The sequence below is a fragment of the Eptesicus fuscus genome, chromosome 6 (assembly GCF_027574615.1).
Source record: "Eptesicus fuscus isolate TK198812 chromosome 6, DD_ASM_mEF_20220401, whole genome shotgun sequence".
In the NCBI taxonomy this organism is placed as follows: domain Eukaryota; kingdom Metazoa; phylum Chordata; class Mammalia; order Chiroptera; family Vespertilionidae; genus Eptesicus; species Eptesicus fuscus.
Genome location: NC_072478.1, coordinates 3,072,009 through 3,092,875, shown reverse-complemented (window position 1 = coordinate 3,092,875; position 20,867 = coordinate 3,072,009). Strand labels below are relative to the sequence as shown.

The 20,867-nt window shown below is 47.8% G+C and overlaps 1 protein-coding gene across 1 annotated transcript in view; it reads left to right on the top strand.

Moving 5' to 3' along the window:
• PDE5A (phosphodiesterase 5A) overlaps positions 1–20,867 on the top strand; it is a 112,879-nt gene that overhangs the window by 45,550 nt on the left and 46,462 nt on the right. The window contains exons 4-10 of the mRNA XM_054717082.1: positions 551–622; positions 2,700–2,789; positions 5,497–5,634; positions 8,189–8,256; positions 13,699–13,807; positions 14,975–15,062; positions 20,183–20,358. Of these exons, the coding sequence (XP_054573057.1) occupies positions 551–622; positions 2,700–2,789; positions 5,497–5,634; positions 8,189–8,256; positions 13,699–13,807; positions 14,975–15,062; positions 20,183–20,358 (741 nt within the window). The remainder of the gene's footprint in view (positions 1–550; positions 623–2,699; positions 2,790–5,496; positions 5,635–8,188; positions 8,257–13,698; positions 13,808–14,974; positions 15,063–20,182; positions 20,359–20,867) is intronic.

Below are 20,867 nucleotides of genomic sequence, written 5' to 3'. Positions count from 1 at the left end.
AATGAATGACTGAGCCCAGGGGATGTTTGAAAAGAACGGGGAGGGGGGTGGGGAATCCTCCGCTGCTCCTGTACATGAAGGTCTCATTTTCGTGGTGAATCAAGGTCTTGGCTTGGGTTCCCGGGGGGCCGGAACCCCGGCATCATGACGAGACCCCCTGTGGGAGAGGGTGGCTCAGGAGGGTCGTTCTTCTCTCCTCGCTTCACCCTCCGTGCCCAGCAGCCCTGAGAACAAGAGAGGTGGCTGCATCGCTGTGGGGCGTCAGGAAGGGCCTGGGCAGCTGCGGAGATGTGATGGCCAATCAGTGCTCTCAGGATGCCAGGTGACGTCACAGGTCAGATGTAGTTTGGGACCAGGAAGTTAAACGCTTTCAAACTCTGTCAGAGAGAAAGGCTGCAGTAGATGCTGCAGAGCTCGCTCAGCTGCTGGGGGCTGTCTCGGGTTGGCAGCCTGTTGTGTTTGCTGTTTGAAAGCACAAGCAGAAATCCTGCTGCGGACGCACCGGTGAATTTATACCAATCATTTCGGACACTTTCTCTCCTTATACCAGGTTGTTGGCGTCGCCCAGGCCATCAACAAGAAGTCGGGAAACGGCGGGACATTCACCGAGAAAGATGAGAAGGTACCAGAGTGCGTGTCTAGTGTGATGTCTCCTCCGGGTGGACAGACCTGCAGAAGGAGCTGCAGCTGACACTGCCCATCACTAAACACCCTGTGGGTTCACGTGATCGGAAATGGTCAGGATGGCCTCCTGTGGCAGAACAGCGACCTGCAGGGGGACCTGTGGTATCTACTCAGTCAGCTCCGCCCTGTGTGGCCACGCCTCCCCCACGGCGCAAGTGTGTGTGTGTGTGTGTGTGTGTGTGTGTGTGTACGCACACATTGGGGCCATACAGAGGGAGACATAGACTTTCAGTTTGCTCACTACCTTTCATCACTGCTATTAAGAAATTCAGTCTTGCCCTGGCCAGTTTGACTCAGTGGATAGAGCGTTGGCCTGTGGACAGAAGGGTCCCAGGTTTGATTCTGGTCAAGGGCATATACCTTGATTGCAGGCACATCCCCAGTGGGGGGTGTGCAGGAGGCAACTCATTGATGTTTCTCTCTCATCCATGTTTCTAGCTCTCTATCCCTCTCCCTTCCTCTCTGAAATCAATAAAGATATATTAAAAAGAGGAAGGGAGGGAGGGAGGAAGTAAGGGAGGAAGGAATTCAGCCTTGCCCTGGCTGGTTTGGCTCAGTGGATAGAGTGTTGACCTGTGGACTGAAGGGTCCTAGGTTCGATTCCAGGTAAGGGCATATGCTGGGGTTGTGGGCTCGATCCCCAGTGTGGAGCGTGCAGGAGGCAGCCGATCCATGATTCTCTCTCATCATTGGTGTTTCTATCTTTCCTTCTCCCTCTCCCTTCCTCTCTGAAATCAATAAAAATCTATTTAAAAAAAAGAAAGAAATTCAGCCTCGAGTAAAACCCCTGGAGCCATGCTCCAAGGTCAGCACCAGAGGGCAGCTGGGAGTCGGACCTGCCCTCCTGTGAGGCCCCGTCACAGTGTCCTCTAAGCGTGGCACAGGGACGCGGGCACCAGTGCGCGCACTCAGGCTGGGCGTGTGAACCAGCTCCGGAAAGAGGGCAGTCAGCATTGTCCTGTGACAGGCACGCCCGCCACACACCACCTGCTTCCGCTTCAGGACCGCAGCCCGCACACCTGGTCACAGCTGCCTCTACTGGAGGGTTTGCCAGTCCTCTTCCTGAAGAGTCATTATACGGATGCCAGGGCCCCCAGTTGCTCCTACTAAGCCCAGTGCTGTTTCTGTCACTCCCTGAAAGTCAGGCGCTTTGGGAGACAAGACAGGAGTGGCTTCTGTCTCCATGCTGGGGCTGTGCTGGCCCTGGTGGCGGTCTCCACGTCTTAACTGCTTCAGAACAAAGCAGGCGCCTTTAAAGTCAGCGTCCTGGGCATCTACGCTCCCATCTGGGAATGCCTCCTGAGTGCTTGGCGGACACGTGGCTCTAGGTCAGCTTTCTATGCATTGTCCGTTTATAGTCCATCCTTGTGAACCCCCCTAGAAAGGTTGGCCTCCTTAGGCTGTATCGCCACTTGGCAAATGAATCCACGATTGTGGATCCAGCGTGCCAGGTAAAGAACTAGTTTAACCAACAAGCAGTATAAGTGTGAGGACATCACCTGAGTCTAGTATACTGAGGACAATAGTTACCTGTTCAAAGGAGCACAATTCAACTAAATCTGCAGCTTTAGAGGGGAGTGTGATTGCCAGTCTTCTCCTAACGAGCATGTGAGCTTTATTTGCCCGGGGAAGAAGTTATAAGCTATTTGCATCTCTTCAGCATGGATCCGAGTCTTACCGTCAATCAGAGACCACCCCGAGTTTTTGCATAGGGCAGGTTTCCATTTCCAATAAAGAGACCAGGTCTCCGTACCCACCCTCTTTCTCCTTGTTCCTGTCTACCTAACTTACGACATAGGAGGCTGTGTTAGTGCTTGTCACCCACTAGGGGGTGCCATTTAGCTCACACCCACTCGGCCTCATTTCCTACTTTGATGCAGAATAAACATCTCCTTTGGGCTCTCCAGTGTTTGTTTCAACTCTGCATAACGTTGGATGCCCCTTGTGTTCCAGGCAACATGCTCAGACAGGTGTATGGACAATTCTCACTTGGTGTTGTCTGGCCCGTTTTCCAGGACTTCGCCGCGTACTTGGCGTTTTGTGGTATCGTTCTTCACAACGCACAGCTCTACGAGACGTCGCTGCTGGAGAACAAGAGGAATCAGGCAAGTCCGGGGACCAGAGAGAGAGCTCAGAGATTCTTTTTAAAACGTGTTAAATGTTTATCTAATATATGCGTGTGATTTTTAGCCAATCTATGGGCATGACTGAAAATCCAAACAGCACAGGTTCGGTTTCTAAATACGTCAGTTGTTCCCTCTAATAGTTATTTCTGTTTCCTTCTTCCCACGTTTACTAGTATAACCGTTGGACAGTGTTCGCCAATGAACAGGGGAGGGTTTATTTGGCTTTACTACCCTTTGCTTGCTTGACCCTTAGCCGACCGGTACCATCTGTCACTGTTTTGAGTTATGGGGTGGGTTGCATTTGTCATGTTAAATAAGGCTTTCAGTTCTTGCTCCATCAACTAGAGACTTCATCTCTTGATTCCATGCTTCGTAAGACCAGGACCTCAGCATCTCTCATCCTTCCCAACCACTCCTCCTTACCTCTGCTTTCCCATCTGCACTTTTTCTTTCATGTTGCCCACATGGATGACATATATACCAGTGTTGTCTACAACCATGATTAACTGTGTGGGTTTTTGTGTGGGTTTTTTTTTTTACCTTTTGTCTAGGTTAATTCTAAAGTTGCAATTTCAAATAAGGTGTTTATAAGTACCATGACTGTGAAAATGTTGTTCATGTTAGTTTTTCTGGATGTTTCTGAACTCCATCCTTTTTCCCTTGAACTGTTTGCTCTGGTGTCATCGCATGCTGCTGGTCCACCCACACAGAGACTCTCCATTACTTAGGCATTCTATTGAGTTCTTTTTTCTCGGAGATCTCCAAGTTGATGCTCTTCATCTTGCCTCTTCCAAGCCAAACTATTTCCCCCCATGGCTGCTGCCCAGGTGTCAGCATAGAACTGCCCTTCATGGCTCAGGCTCATCGGCAGCCACGGATCCCACAGCTCCTCTCTCAGCTCATCCCCTTGTTGTATTGCCACACGTTCTCAGGTAACTCCATGAGGCAAGCTTTCAGAATCCTGGCATGTATGGAAATGTCTCTTGTGCCATCCTTGCCAGTTTTGCTGGGTACAAAATCCTCAAATGAAAAAAATCAGTTCCTCAGATTTTAAAGGTAGTGCTTTGCCTTCTAACTAGTATCCATGTTGTTCTGATTCTTGGCTCTTTGTAGATTTTTTTAAATGTCTGTAAGCTTTTTGGATTATTTCTTTATCTTTGCTTTGGTAACTTAATTTCACAATATGAATTTTTTTCCCTTTTATTTCATCATGCTGATACCTGGTCATCTCAGCCTGGAGACTTATGACCTTCTGTTTTACGTGATTCTTTTTCATTATTATTTCTTTGATGACTAATCTCCCCTGCTGTCTATTTTTTCTTTTTTGAAAATTAATACTTATTGTAGTAATAAGATATTGGACCTTCCATTGCCTTCAACTGCAGTATCTCCCTAACTGTCCCCATGCTCTGTGCTTATCATCCATTCACCCAGTCCCCGTGGTTACGAACACAGCTGTGACCTTGTCACTTTCTTCCTGCAAACTGACATCATCCAAACTGCTTCAAGAGACATCCAGGGTTTGGGGTTGTTTCTCTGCTTCACTCTCCAGCCTCATCTGCCCAGCTCTCCTCTTCACACTCCAGATGCACATGAAACTTGATCGAGGCTAGTAGTGTGCTGCTTTCTCTCAATTCAGTTCTTTTGGACTGAAATAGCCCCCTCCCCCCACTTCACCATAGTGACTTCTACTCATCTTTCAGGCCTGGGCTAGGACAGTGTCGCCTCCAATAAATTTTCTATAATCACTTTCTACCCCCTCATCACACACATTCTTTGTGAAATTGGAAGAAATTCTGTGGAATTCAAAGGAAAGAGAAATTACCAGGAAAATCACAAAAAGAACTCTTAATACTTTGTTTACTTTGGACAGTATTTAATATGTCCTATGAAAATGTCAATACACATTTACTATTTATTAACAACGTGTTTTATGTGTCATATACTGTTCAAAATGCATTATAAATGTTAACTCATTTAGTTCTTACATCATTCCTATGATTTTGGTACTACTGTTATCCCCATTTTCAAGAAATTTTCCCTAAATTACAAAGCTGGCAGGAAGGGAATGTTTTATTAAAATCTAATGACTCTGGCTGGATTCAGAGTCTATGATAGAACCACTGTACTAACTGTAATAACAGTTGTTAGTAAGCAGAATGCAAACTGGCTCTTAACTTTGTTAGATTAAATATATATAAACAACTTATAGCTCATATATATCATTATATTGCTTCAGTGGTCGCAATCAATCCTATATATTAAGAGCCTAATATGCTAAGTGTCCAGTGGTCTGGTTGTTCATTCAACCAATCAAAGCATAATATGCTAATGATATGCTAAGGCCACTCAACTGCTCGCTATGACAGGCACTGGCCACTGGGGGCAGATGCTCTGACCGGTAGGTTAGCTTGCTGCTGGGGTCTGGCCAATTGGGACTGAGTGAGATGGGCTGGACACGCCCTGGAGCCCTCCTGCGGTCCCTCCCCAGCTGGTCAACCCTCCCCGGCCCCGATCATGCACCGGTGGGGTCTCTCTGCCTGGCCTGCACCCTCTAGCCATCCAGGACCCCTTAAGGGATGTCGGAGAGCCGGTTTCAGCCCGATCCTGCAAGCCAGGCCGAGGGACCCCACTGGTGCACCGGGCCTCTACTTACCAAATATGAAGCTTGTGGTGTCTTTGTCAGGTGCTGCTTGACCTGGCCAGCCTGATTTTTGAAGAGCAGCAGTCCTTGGAGGTCATTCTGAAGAAGATCGCCGCCACGATTATCTCCTTCATGCAGGTGCAGAAGTGCACCATTTTCATAGTGGACGGAGACTGCTCCGTGAGTACAGAGTGTGCCTTCTTTCTTGTTAGAAAGACGGAAACGGAGGGTCCTTGGGCCACTGCTTATAAACCCATGTTAGCCTCGAACCCTCTCTCAAACCCTGTGTGGTTGGTCATGCAAGGCTGATGACAGTAGACCTGTTCTGGTTGAAGACAGGTAGGGGTCGGGGGAGGGTGCCTCCGTGTCCCTCCTCAAAGCGGTCACCATGGGCGTGTCCTGTGCTGGCTGTGGTCAGCGGCTCCCTGGCCTCAGTGGGGAAACGCATTGTCATTATTGCTGACCTTCCGTGGCTGGAAGAGTGGAACAGGGAGATCCCCATTCTGAACGGGTTGGGTAGCACATTTTATTTTATTCCATTTTATTTTTTAAATAGGTTTCTCACTTTATTTATTTTTTAAAATATATTTGTATTAATTTCAGAGAGGAAGGGAGAGGGAGAGAAAGATAGAAACATCAATAATGAAAGAGAATCATTGATCAGCTGCCTCTTGCACGCCCCCTACTGGGGGTCAAGCCCGCAACCCAGGCATGTTCCCTGACCGGAATTGAACCCAGGACCCTTCAGCCCACAGGCCGACACTCTATCTACTGAGCCAAACCAGCCAGGGCCACATTTTCTTTTGACGGAAATTATTTAATAACCAAAGGCATGGCCTGATAGAGGCCACGTTATTAAAGCTGGCTGTGGGTCCCTGATCCTTTACCAGCAATGGGAAACCACCAAATGGTTCAGAGTGGAAGATTTCAATCCACCGATTTGTAACGTAAAGAAAGGGATGTGGGCCCTAGCCAGTGTGGCTCAGTGGATAGAGCGTCGGCCTGCAGACTGAAGGGTCCCGGGTTCAATTCTGATCAAGGGCATGTACCTTGGTTGCAGGCTTTTCCCTGGCCCGGGCCCTGGTCAGGGCTCATGCAGGAGGCAACCCATCGATGTGTTTCTCTCACATCAATGTTTCTCCTTGTCTTTCCCTCTCTCTCCCACTCTCCCTAAAAATCAATGGGAAAATAGCCTCGGGTGAGGATTCAAAAGAAAAACAGAGATGTGTGTGAGAGGTTGTTAGCTAACATCTTGTAGGGGGCTGGTTACCTCTCGATGGGCCGGCCGAGCGCTGTTAGAATCCGGGGCCCCGGCCGAAGGCAGTTTTCCTTCCTGCCGTTTCTTTCCCTTCTCAGCCTGTGACCCACTGCTGCCGGGGATTTCTATTTGATGTCGTTGTTCATCTTCCCTTCGCTTTAGACCCTGGCGAGAGGCTCCTTATTGGGGGGTTAGTGGGAAAGAGAGTGGGGGTTACCACTTGTATCGGTCAGCTACCACCCATGTGTGATATCTGAGTTCATGTTTTTGGCAGGAAGCAGAATAAAATATATTTAATACTTATATTTAAAGTTTTTAAATTGTTTTAGATATAAGATTGCACTGTAGGACCCAACATTGTCTGAATCAGTGTGTGTGTGTGTGTGTGTGTGTGTGTGTGTGTGTTATTCTCATTAATAGGATATCTATTAGGAACTCACTATCCTGTAAGATAACCAGTATTCTCATAGATACTACTTCATATGCTCAATCAGTCATAAAACCTGTAATGTAGAAATGATTATAAGATAAGAGCTACCCTTTTAAAGTTCAGGTCAGCACTCATTAATGCAGTATGCCAACTTACCACGTTTCCCCTGCGACCTGCTCTTCAGCATTTACTGTTTGAAAGTTATCCACGAGGCCCTCCTTTCTCAGACAACATAAATGTCGCTGGGATTAGCATTCGGCTCAAGCTTCCCCGGTTAACCCTGTCATGGCAGGTCTGACTCGGCTCACTGGTGCTTTGAACAAAGCCCAGCAACATGCCCGCTAATGCACTTTGCTCACTTTTAACAACTTTGGTTGTTGGGTTTAGATAGGGAATTAAGTGACTTGATTTATATTGCAATTAGTTACCGATTAAAAGTATTTCAACAACGTGAGCCAAAATCAAAACATGAGCAAGGAAAAAAATGTGCTCCTCTCTCCTGTCCCCCGTTAGCTAACATCAGTGTTTTATTCCTGCTTCCGTCCAATTCTTTATCCAGGCGTGAGTATAGCTCGGCTGCACATACGTACCTGCCTTTTAGTGTAACTTCAAAAGTGTATCTCTATGTTGCTCAGATATTCCCGATTATTTGGAGCTCACAAAATATTACTGAATGGTATGTCTTTTTAAAAAGCCATTCTTTTCCTGGGATCTAGCAGCAGTAATCAATGTCTGCATAAAAGCAGAAACTAGAGGGTTTTGAAGAAATATAGAGAAATTTTGAAGCTAACATTTATTAACACCTGGTAGGGAAAAAAAAAAAAAAAGGTGCTCAAATAAGCATCCTAGCCCGTGGAGATCAGCAACTATAGGAACATGGCTTTAGTAGCACGATGCGGTGAAGTGAGCGCTCGGGCCAGGTCCCTCGGAGAGGAAATAAACAAACGTAAAAAACATCAGCGCCGGCCATTCCTCAGACCCGTGTCTGTGCGCGGACGGCTGCTACAGCCTCAGCACACTGACTCCGGCCTGCCACTGTGTTTCAGGACTCCTTCTCCAGCGTGTTCCACATGGAGTGTGAGGAGTTGGAGCCACCATCCGGCGCTGTAAGCAGGTAAAAGAACTCTGCCTGGATTCACACGTATGCAAACAGGCTACAGCGTCGTTCGGCGACCCAGCTAACTAAAGACATAGATGCTGTTGACTGTTATGTTATAAAGTCCCAGGGGTTGTGTTGTGTTTTGTTTTGTGTTTACTCCAGCTGAGAATTCTTTCATGGAGTGAGTGGTCACAGCACAGGCGGGGCAGTGCGTCCTGTGAGCTGGCTCATGTAGGCCCCCCAGTGCGCTATTTCACTTAGATCTTTCATTGCATATTGGAGCGTCCCTGGACACTTGACAGTTTCTAAGCATACTTTTCCGAGACTCTGTTCTGATTTGGAGTCAGCAGGGGATTTACTGCAGAAGGGAGCCTGCGGCCGAGTCACAGCCGTGGCCGGCCCTGGGGCTGGAGGATGCTCAGGTGTCCATTGGAGCTCACTGGTTTTTCATGCTTTTTGTAATGTTTAAATCCTTATTCGTTTCTAAATTGTCGCTCAGAACCAACGAAGTGTTCAGGTGCTGGAGGCTGTGGTGTTGCTGGCCGTTGGGTCTGTGCTCTCTGCGAGCTTGGAAAAGGACGCAGAGGAGACCGTGTGCTCCCACAGCCCCTTGCACGCCGAGAGCTGCTGGCCGTGGCGTGGCGCGGGCCACGGGAGTGCCTGCGCCACTGCTGCTCATCACAGGACCCGTTGTTCCTTTCCTTCCAGTCATGTTTCCAGAAATTACTGACATTATATCGTTCGATCGTGGAAATAGGACATTATCTTAACAACATCCCTGCCTCCCATGTGGGCTTCAGGCCGGACTGCCTCGTTCGGCGGCGGGGTTTCTCATTCTTAGGACAAGCACTAATCTATGTTACTTTGATTTTAGGATGCTGTGACATTTTTGTTCCTTTTTTATAAAGAACATTTTAGAAAGCTTCTAGATAAGACACATAAATATTGGGCCAGTTTACTTTTTGGCTTGCATAAATAATGAATTTATATAGGTACAAATATAAACATGTATATTTAAGAATTTACATATGTTATGGGATTAGGAAATTGGTGTGATAGGGAATATTAAATGTGTAAAACTATGAAGTACCTACATTTGCCTTTGGATATTTGTGCAGCAGCCTGTATGTGTAATTATTTTCACTTGCATTTTGAGTTTTATTATTAATTCAGCCAGGTCCTCTAATTCCTGGTAGTGATAGCTGAACTAGCCCAGTGACTTGGTGTAATAGTGACCCCTACTGGCGAATATGCTTTTTTTTTTTTTTTAAGTGAAGTCTTGCTATAGAGCATCTTTCTTATTCTATATTTGATTTGTTTCTGGTGAATACCATACTCCCTTTCCATAAGCAAAATGGAGGCATCTTTTCATTTATGTTTTCAATCATTTCAAAACAGTCTTAGTATAAATATATTTTCTTAAAAAGATAGCTAGTTGGGTATGATTACCTTAAAGGAGACTAATTTGCATGGATCATTTTAACTGATTCATTAACTGATTTTACAGTAATGAAGATTATTTAATACTAATGCCTTATTTCCGCTAAACATTTTAAACTTAACTGCTCTTCTAATGATGCGATTGAAGACCTCCTCGTGATTTAAAAAAAACACACAGAAATTAGATATGAGGCTGAGTTTTTAAAAACTCCGATGAGAATGATGTTTAACAGCTTCTGCATCTTGAAAAAGGACGAGCCTGATACTCGCAGTCACCATCAGCCTTCATTCTCTTTCTGAAATCGCTGATTGATAGAACGTGGGCCCTCCCGCTCTCACTAGTCCACACTTCGCAGTGCAGACCCTCTTCCACGGAGTGTTCCGTGGAGGGAGAGGGGAGCAGTGAGCAAATCATTCCTTTTAGGCAGCATGTGTCCGCTTCAAAGCCTGGCTCATTGGTATCTTTCCAACCAGCCCACTGCTCTTTTATAAATAAAGTGAGGTATTAAAGACAGCTTTGAGTGTTACGTGTAAAACACTCAGGGAGCTCATGATGCAGGATTATTAGCCTGGGATCGCCGTGAGAGGAAGCGAGGGCGGCGCTGGGAGGTGGGCCTGAGAACTCGGGGAGGGAAGCGCATTTCCAGATGGGGAGGTTTCAGTTCATTCCAATCGGAGGGCCACCAGTGAGAAGGGGAAAGGGGGTATGAGGGTGCACCGTTTATGTTAGCATTCAATTCTAGGAAATAGTGCTGTTATTCCTATTAATTCCCTGTTAACTTATAAATCCATGTTTTTATCATAAAACAACAAATACATAGGGTTAATCCTCTAAACCAGTGGTCGGCAAACTGCGGCTCGTGAGCCACATGCGGCTCTTTGGCCCCTTGAGTGTGGCTCTTCCACAAAATACCACGGCCTGGGTGAGTCTGTTTTGAAGAAGTGGCATTAGAAGAAGTTTAAGTTTAAAAAATTTGGCTCTCAAAAGAAATTTCAATCGCTGTTACTGTTGATATTTGGCTCTGTTGACTAATTAGTTTGCCGACCACTGCTCTAAAATCACTATATACTAGTTAATACTTGTTAATGATGATTATATTAGAAACATGATTTTAGTTAAATACAGTAACACCTACAACTTTAAAATGTAGTGAAAAGGATTTTACCACATTGAAAAAACTGTGGATGCAGAGTAGGAGAGTGCAGACTCTGAAATCAGACTAGTTGTATGTAAGTTCCACCACTTTACCAGCTCGAGGGCTTTGTGTAAATTATTGTACCTCTGGACGCCTCAGTTTCTCCATCTGTGGAATGGGCACACTTTTACAGTAGCAGGACTGTAGTTCGCGCTAAGCGAGATAATTCCAGGACATAGTCAGTTCTCCGCATTAGCTGCTGTTTCTTTGTCTCTGCTGTGTCTTTCTGTCTTTGGCTTACACAGCCTGCAGCCTCCAATTAGCTCTAAAGCACAGGCATTTCTCAGTGTTCCCCTGTCTTCCCGAGGCGTCCTCACATTCACCCACTGATACTCCCTGTGCAAAGAGCCTCACACGTCTGAGTGAGCCGGGGCCTCCTAGAAGCGGGATATGCAAGACATTCAGGAAGGAAATGCCTGTGAGAATCAAGAGGGAGAGAGGGCTGGGGAGGGTCTGTGGAGGCGACTCAGACAGTGGTGAGGAGTCGGGCGGGGCTGCGGGGAGCCCCCCAGTCGGAAGAGTTCCAGCTGTGGCGTCACTGTCCCCCCAGCGCTGGCCGGCGTGGCCTCCGTGCAGCCGTGGCCATGGCTCTAGAGCCGCGCCCCACAGCTGGAGCCCGGAGAGGCGCATTGCCAAGGCCACCGAGGTGTTCCTGTGACTTCCAGCCCGAGGTCCTTATTCCTTGCCTGGCACGTTCAGAGTCACCCACTGCTGTCTTCGCTGCTCTCGGCCTAAGGTCTTCAGCCAGAAGCCACGCCGTGTGCCTAAGGACTGTGGTTACACAATGACTTCCAGACACGCAGACTCTATTTCAACACTGCTGTGTTTTATGCTGTTTTTATCCCCTTCCTGGACGCCCCTCCCCAATGTCTTTCTTCACATCCTTACATCCTACATCTCACCCAGCCTTTCAGGGTTCCTCCTTCACCACCTCCACCCTGACCAGCTCCTCTTAGGTGCACCAGCCCTCACCTCCACAGCTCCCCCCTCCCTTCACACACCCGCCCTCTCCTCCATGCCCCCCATGCCCTCTCCTCCACGCGCCCCACACTCTCCTCCATGCCCCCCATGCCCTCTCCTCCACGCGCCCCACACTCTCCTCCATGCCCCCCCTCCTCCGCACGCCCGCCCTCTCCACATCCCCGCGCTCTCCTCCACAGGCGTGGTGGTACTATTGCCAGCTGCGTTCCCTAGGATCAGGCTGGACTGTGCATCATAAAACCCCAAATGAGAGGCATTGCTGCGGCGAGAGCGCAGTGCTGCTCCGCTCCTGGAAGAGCTGGAGGTGGGCGGCTCAGGTGCTCACAGGCCTGGGGGCCCAGGCACCGGGTTCTGCTGCGCCTTCTGCTGTGGCCCTTCCCTTTGGGGTCCTGTCCGTGGGTCAGAGGGCTGTGGGGGACGAGGCAGGATGGGCAGAGAAATGCAGCAGCTGCCTCTTCACGGAGGCTTCTAGAAGCAGTCACGTTTTCTCTTTTGTCCTATGGACTTGAACTTAACATGACATCCAGCTGCAGGTGGCTGAGCCCGAGTCTTCATTCTGGGGCCAGGGGTGCAGGTGCAAGGGAGGGTCTGGAGCCTGGGCCCTGCCCGGCAGTGTGTGCAGCTGAACGCCAGACCACAGCTGCCGTGACAGCCGATGACCCGCGTGGGCAGGCTCCACGGGACGCTGACCAGGCCTCCGGGCCGCGGGCACTCAGGCTGCACCTACGGAGCGTGGGAAGGAAGCATTCCCAGAGCGAGAAAGAAAATGGTATCGCAGAACTCAGTACCCCTAATGCCACTCTTCACTGAAGTAACCGTTAGGAAACTGGAAAGTTTCGGGGAATTAACAGAACGGGATTTCTGTGGCTTTAAAAGTCATGTCCGTGTTTCTAATTCTCCGTGTCAGCGTCTCTAAGTCGGATTTTATCCTCCCGGGCAAGTGCTTAACTATTTTGGGTTTCATCCGGCTCCCACTGTTAACAGGATGATGATAAGGATAATAAAAGCCATTAATAGCATTATTATCACTTCCGCTCCAGCCCCTTCTTTCTCACAGTGACCGCGCGCTTTTCTTATCTTTCCGAAAGCCTGTTTTCCTTTCCCGAGACTCTTGCTGTCCGTGGAGTGTTCGCAGTTTTAAAGTTCGCTTAATGAACCTAAAGCCTATGCTTATCGGGAGCTTTTCTTGGGATTCCCTCCAGATTATCTGTGTGAAGTGGGGTGGCTTTCTTCTGACTCCTCCTCCTTTTTCACTCACACGTAACACCGGACACGTGGTCACTGGGAAGATATTCTAAGTGTATGAGAATCTTTTAAAAAAGATAAATTTTTATGATCCTTATGATTTTAAAAGTATCGTAAAAGATCTCAAAGAAAAGAGACTCAAGCGAGCTTGCTGGGTAAAGCTCGTCTCCGCGCGTTGGCTCTCCCTGGATTTGAAATGGGGGAGAGGTCATTGGGGCGGGTACATGGAGAAATTAACTGAGGATGTGAAACAGGCTAGTCCTTGGTCACTCTGTCGTCGGATGAAAATAAGACCTGGCAGGAAATCCAGGTGGGGTTTACATTAAATGGCACAAAAGTCAACAGGCCCGTTAGCAATGGCCAGATTACCCAGGATGTTTACAAACTTGCTGGGGATCGTTGAAAAATTGTGGGTCTTTGTCTCCAGAACATTTCAGTTATAGTAACTACCAAAGCTGTAAAGCAGGACATGCATGGAAAGCCGCCTTTTCTCAGTAGGACATGCGCTCGCCCAGCGGTTTAAGGCTGGCCTGTCTCCCTTGTGTCCATTTCTTAACTCCGCTGCCCAGAGCGCCCACCTGCGTTCCTTCCACAGGGAACGGGATGGGAGCCAGATCAATTACATGTACGCTCAGTACGTCACCAGCACCATGGAGCCGCTCAACATCCCGGATGTCAGCAAGGACAGAAGATTCCCCTGGGCAGTGAGTAGCCGGTGTGGGCCGGGGGCGCGGGGGGCCTGCCCCCAGCCATGCTCACAGGGACCCTCCGCGGGAGGACTGGCCTGGAACGGCCTCTGTGGGAGCCATGCCCGCCTTCCCTGACCAGATGCTCTGAGCATCTGTCGGGAGCTGGTCGGCGATGCTTGAGTACGTCCCTGTGTCCTTTTATCAGTTTTTAAGTAATTCATTGGCACATGAGGTGATTGATCTATTGCCTACCTCATCCCAATGATGGCCCTAAGACAGGATTGCTAGCGTTCCTTAGTTTACCCTCAAAATGTCAGGTTTCCGGGGCTTGAAGTGACGTAGCTGGTGGCCCACCACATGGGCAGCTCCGTGGAGAATGAAGGTCTGCTTTCCCCGACAGCAAGGCTGCAAAGACCCTTTCTCAGCCACGGGAAACGTTGGGTTCTGGTATTTTCTCTCCTTACTTCAGAGAAGCTTTGCCTGTGGAGGCAGCCGCCTTGCTGCTGTTACTTCACATCTAGGAGGCCTCTTAGAAGTCAGCAGTGTGGGCAGTGGACACAGTGGTCATGCGTCCACAGAGGGCCAGTGTGTAACACGTGGTGTCTGGGGGAGGGAGGGTTTGACTCTTCTGGATTCTGCTTCCCTTGTTAAGCTACCAGAGACGCCTCCTCCAGGTACAGTGCATGCTAGCACTGTAAGCTGCTGGGAACGTTTCAAATGGGAAAAAAAGAAATCTAGGTCATATATATGTCCTCACCCGATTGATGTTTTTAGAGAGAGTGGAAGGGAAGGGGGAGGGGAGAGGGAGAGAGAGAAACACTGGTGTGAGAGAGACCCATCCATTGGTTGCCTTACGCATATACCCCAATTGAGCCTGCAACTGAGGCACATGCCCTTGAATAGGAATCAAACCTGTGACCCTTTGGTCTGTGGGCCGACTCTCTAACCACTGAGCCAAACCAACCAGGGCTAGGTTATTTGTATTTTTAATAATATAAAGACTAATTGCTTTCTATTGCATTTATGTGAATGCCATTGTACTTTGTACATTTTCTGCACTCTTATCACTCCAGCTAATAAAAGATGACTATGTTAGTGGGTTCAGATGTCCAATATAGTTTGCATAACAGCATCTAATGGGAAAATTACTCCTTTTGTAATTTTTGCTTTTGTTTTGTTTAGAATGAAAACATGGGGAACGTAAGCCAGCAGGGCATTCGGAGTTTGCTTTGTACGCCTATAAAAAATGGGAAGAAGAACAAAGTGATCGGTAAGTAAGCCTTTTCATTACCCTCCACGCTGCCCTTACTGAAGAAAAAATAATGTATTCCCAGAAACTTCTCTCAAGTGTAAATTTAAAGAATAAAATGTGTAAAAGGTAAAAATTGAAATGATAAAAGGATGTTCAACTAACCACAGGCATTTGGTGCATGTCTTACTAACTATGATGTACTTTCTGTAATTATTGTAATCCTGTTTTAACAGCGTTTTTGTTTAAGGATGTGTTGAGAGTTAGTAGACTGAGACTCATCAAGTTGATAATGTGCATTGTTTTAGAATCTCATTTCTTGGTTTCTGGCTTTTCTTTCTTGAACATGTGCTTTGGATTGTAGGTTGTATTGATTCACTCATCAAAAGTATCTAGCGAGCACCCTCCTCCTCTAGGCTCTGGGGTAAAACAGTCAACGAGTGAGCAAAAAAATTAAAAATGCCAGTGGAAACCATCGGACTTCCCTTGGCGTACGTTTGGTGGCCCCACCTGAGAACAGAGCCGCAGTAAGCAGATGCTGTTTTGGAGAGGAAAATTCCCTGTAAATAAAAAAGATTTAAAAATGATTCCCCGGGTGGGGTTTTAGCTGGGGGCTCGAGTTGGTTCCAAGTCCAAAAAGGAAATTTCCAGTGTTCCTGCTGTTTTATAAGTGGGACAGACAAAGAACTTCAATGCTTGACTAGACTTTGCACCCCGGAGGCAGCCTGGAAAGCATCAGGGTTGTAGATAATTTTTCTTGCATGTCACAGACCAGACTCTGGGGTTGTGTTCTTCTCATAGAGAATCCCCACAGAGTTACACACAGAACACAGATGGGCCATGTGTTTCCTGTCATCTCCCCTCCCGCCCCTGCTCATCCTTTCCCATTACTGACGTGAAGATGACATTACAGACGTTAGGCCAGCGGGGGCCTGTTGTCTTGACAGATGTGCCCTGAGGTTTTGTTTCCCACACATGTCTCCTCAGTGCTGGCTGGGAGTGTTTCCTCCACTTTGCTTCCAACGCTTAAAGGAAATACTTTCCTATCCAACATTCATTTATTTAACCAACTAGTTCCCCTATTTATTAGGCTAAACATGCCCTTTCCCCATATTGTATTTACCAGAAATTCTTCTGCCTGCTGTTCACACCAACTCCTATCGTTCACACCAGCTCCTGTTCTCCTCGGTTCCCCCTGCTGTTCACACCAACTCCTACTGCTCACAGCAACTCCTCCTGTTGTTGGCACCAGCTCCTTCTATTGTTCACACCACTCCAGGGCGTTTTGTAAAAGGAATTCGTCCCATCCAAATAAATGAAAAGTTTAGGCCATCTCCACTGTAAATAACTGATGTTTCCATGTCTTTGTTAGTGAAAAGTCTAATGCAAAGCACAGTGTTCTCCCCACACTGCCTGAATGGGATGCGTGAGGAGTGGGCATTTTTACTGAATGTGATTCCAAATCCTCTCCCCCGCCTCCTCCACTCACCCTTGTGTTGCAGTCTGATTCCAGAGCACAAATTCAGATCCTAAAATTACATGCGTTTAACTCTGACTTCTGCTTCATTTTATGTTTCATGTTAACCTTGATCATTTGGCTCTCTCGCTGATGGCTCCATTGTTTATAAAACATTCGCTAGGATTTTCCCGGTGCCGGCGTGATGGAGCTGCGCTGTGGCCTCCATGGAGCACGCGATATTATAATGCTTCAAGTTCCCAGTGTTGCCCCAGTCAGAGAACTGAAAATTATGCCTCGTTATTATAAGCACCCGGAAATGAGACAGTAATAATTGGAATGAAATGAGAAAAAATAACACGAAGAAATTATAGCTTAAAATTATCAAAGTGAAATCTACAAAGTGAAAACAAACATGGATGTTAAGGTTTCAAGCAGTGATTGAAGAGACAGAAAAATGAGACAGGTGTCATACTAGCACCAGGAAACAGAGAAGGCTGCCTCATTGGGCCAGAAATGCCGAGGAGTTTCTGAAAGATCTGAAGAAGATGCCGCTTGCAAGAACACATTTCACACAAAAAGGGGCAACGTTTCAATAGAGATAATATTATCAGACAAAATGGAACTTAAGGTGAAAACACTGTCTCTGTGGGGAAGCAGGAGACTTGGCGGGAAAGCTGTCAGGAGGACATTCCGAGAACAGGGAGTGTGTGGAAGGCTGCTGGTCCTGTTTATCGGGATTCCGACTTAGGGGAGCGTCACAGGCGGCGCCCTGATTATTCCCTGACCTTTCCAAACAAGTCTGTGCACCTACAGACCCCGGGCGTTTACTGGAATCCTCATGCTCAGTCCCCGGATGCCCTTGCCTAGAGGACAGGGTAAACACGTGTCCTCCCAAGATTACTCACCCACTGATTGTATCTAAAGATAAACTTTATCTCAAACTGTAATAAAAGCCTAGCGAGGCAGGCAATCGGGGCTGCCCAGTCCCTTTGGCCAGGCCACCCCTTAGCCCTCTCTTTCACAGCAAACGTGTCGGGGTAATCCATTCATCTGTTGTTTGGGGTCTGCTGGTCACCCCCGGCAGGTCTCCACATGGATTAGATTTAAAATCCACAGAGGAAAGTGTAATTGTCATAAGTGCTTCTACTAAACTAAAAGACATCATTGATATAGAAAAGCCAAAGCTGTTAAAAATACAAGGAGAAATGGACAAAATGGCAATCCATACAATGTTAAAGAAAAGGGGGAAACGAGGAAACATTAGAATTGATTAATATAGAAATGAAATGGATCTAATCAGCATGTGTATACTTTTTATCGCATAATTTAAAAATACAAATTCCTGTCAAATATCCACCCGAATTTCACAAATACTGTTGATATTCACACACACAACACGAGCTCAGTGACTTCTGAGGAGTGGAGTTGACAGCCACTCTCCCCCATGATGCGTTAAAGCTGGACGTGCAGAATGAAAGGGTCAATGGGAAGGAGAAAACTCTCTCAGAAACTGAAAGTGTTCTCCTGAATGACAGAGAAGAACCCCAAAGTCAAAAGGAGAGTACAGTAGTTCCATGGTTTCAACTACTCCATGTCCTAAGTCATTAAATGAAAAATTCCAGAAATAGACAATTTATACATTTTAAATTGGATGCCCTTCTGAGGACGGTGATGAAATCTCGAGAGTCTCACACCATCTCATGTGGGATGTGACCACCCCTGTGCCCCCCTCCCATCTCCACCTGTAGACGCCCCACCTGTTGTTAGCATTGTCCTATTTCAGTATTACTTACTGTGCCTAATTTACCAATTACACTTCATCCTAGCTACGTGTGTACAGGAAAAATCATACTAGATAAGGGGTCTGGGACTCGCCATGGTCTCAGGCCTCCACTAGGGGTCTTTGGATGTATCCCCTGTGGATAAGGGAGCATTTTAGAAAATTAATGGTTGTATCGATACAAAAACACTCAAGGTACATGGTCAAAGCTATACACACAGGAGATACATAGTTTTTTTGTTTTTTTCCTTTTTTTTTAATTACTTTATTGATTAAGGTATCACATATTTGTCATCAACCCCCTCCCCCCGTTCCCCTCCCAATCCCCCCCACACGCAAGCCCCCCTCCCCCTGTTGTCCATGATCATTGGTTAGGCTCATGTGCAAGCACACAAGTCCCTTGGTTGATCTATCTCCCTTGTCCCCACCCTCCCCTACTTTCCCTCTGAGGTCCGACAGTCCGATCATTGCTGTTCTTGTTCCTCAGTCTATGCTGTTCATCATTTCCCCTAGATGAGCGAGCTCATGTGATACTAGGAATACACTTATAGGAACCGAAAACGAGACAAGCAATAATGGTTATGCTGAGAGGCAAATGAATCAGTCTGTAGTGAGCCTCCCTCTGGGCCAACAGTTCTTTTGAGTCCCGGTTTCCATGTCCAGCAGTTGTTAATGTGTTCATAACAGCAATGATATTTCAGCTCTGGATGGTGGACAAACGGTGGTATTGCAGGTCCAACCCTCTCTGGTTTGGTCCTGGGCAATCTGCAGTGACGCATATCTGCTGACTGCTAGTATGGCAAGGCATCGTCAGCGTCTTCCATCTCTGGACTGTTTCTCTTCTGACTTCATGGCTGGAGCACTCCTGTCAATTCCTCTCTGTTGCAGGAATCCACATCAGGAGATACATAGTTTTAAATATTTTCTTATTATTAATAAGAAATGAAATTACTTGAATGAAGTGGTCAACTGAAGACATTAGAAAAACAGGACCTTCTCTTTCTCACCCTCTGCACTGCCCCCCAAATAAGTAAATAATAGGAAGAAAGAAAGCAGAGGGAAAACAATGAAAAGATAACCTTATGAACTGGGAAGGGATTAAAACAAGAGGTAATGGGCAAACAATAATAATAAGCAAACCTCCACCAGACCCTGAGGACATACGAGAAACAAGAAGGACGAGCAGGGAAGCCAGGCAGCACCCAGTCCTGCAGGGACCACGAGGCTCAGACTCCGTGGGCGAATGGTTCCGCGGAGGTCGGTCAGGACGTTGACGTCCTCTTCCAGGCCTGTTAGTGACACGTTTGGCCTTGCAGGAGAGGCTGGGACAGAGGAGGGCACGGTTTGCTTCAGAGATGCGTTCTGCCTGTATTTCTACGCAAAGCGGCATTTTATTGGAAGTATTGGAAGCCGCCTGCAAGCATGATCCTCCGAGTCGCAGGCCCTGCGTGGGCTGTGAGAGCGTCCTGTGGCTTGCTGTTGTCCGCGTCCCGCCTTGTGTGTAACTGTGGCTCCGAGCCTCTGCTTTCTCGGGAAGGAGGGGCGGTCTGCCTGGCCCAGAATCCGGATGTGCATCAGAATCGTTCTCGTGGCAAGTGCACGGAAACCAATTGGTCTCCGAAGGACAGGCTGTCTCTGGGGGTCCAGCGGCCTAATATTCAGGGCGCGTCTGCGAGAAAAGAGCGCTCAGGGTTTTCTGAAGCCCACGCTCGACCACGTGGAACGAGGGCTCGTGTAGATAAATCCGCCGGCCTTTCCGCTGATGCTGTACTGGGGAGGGCTCGCTGTGGTTCTCAGATGCCAGGCGCTCCTCAGAGGAGAGTGTCGGGCGGTCTTTGGGGGTGAAAGTCAGTGAGCACTATGACCTCAGTAACGCCGGCTCCTGTCCGTGGGTCGCCACAGGGGTTTGCCAGCTCGTGAACAAGATGGAGGAGAGCACCGGCAAGGTGAAGCCGTTCAACCGGAACGACGAGCAGTTCCTGGAGGCCTTTGTGATCTTCTGTGGCCTGGGGATCCAGAACACGCAGATGTACGAGGCGGTGGAGCGGGCCATGGCCAAGCAGATGGTCACCTTGGAGGTGAGCACAGCTGGGGGGCCTCTCAGTGTCCATCCTGGTCGAAGGTCACATGACCAAACCACAACCCAGGCCCACGCTTGCTCAGGCTGTCTGCTTTATTATGGAAAGCAGCCCTTGACCCAAGCCATCCACTCCCATGGACGGAACTGCTACTGCAGCCACCCGGCCCATCTCCCCTTGCCAGCAGCTCTAGTCACAGTTTCATAAACAAAGACAGACCTCGCCGGTTTGGCTCAGTGGATAGAGTGTCGGCCTGCAGACTGCAGGGTCCCGGGTTCGATTTCAATCAAGGGCACGTACCTCGGTTGCAGGCTCGAGCGCTGGTCCTGGTCAGGGTGTGTGCAGGAGGCAGCCCGTTGATGTGTCTCTCACATCGATGTTTCTCTCTCTCTGTCTCTCCCCCTCCCTTCCACTCTCTCTCTAAAAAAAAAAAAAAAAAAAATCAGTGGAAAAATATCCTTGTGTGAGGATTAACAAGAAAAACAAAACAAAACAGAAATGCTAAGTGC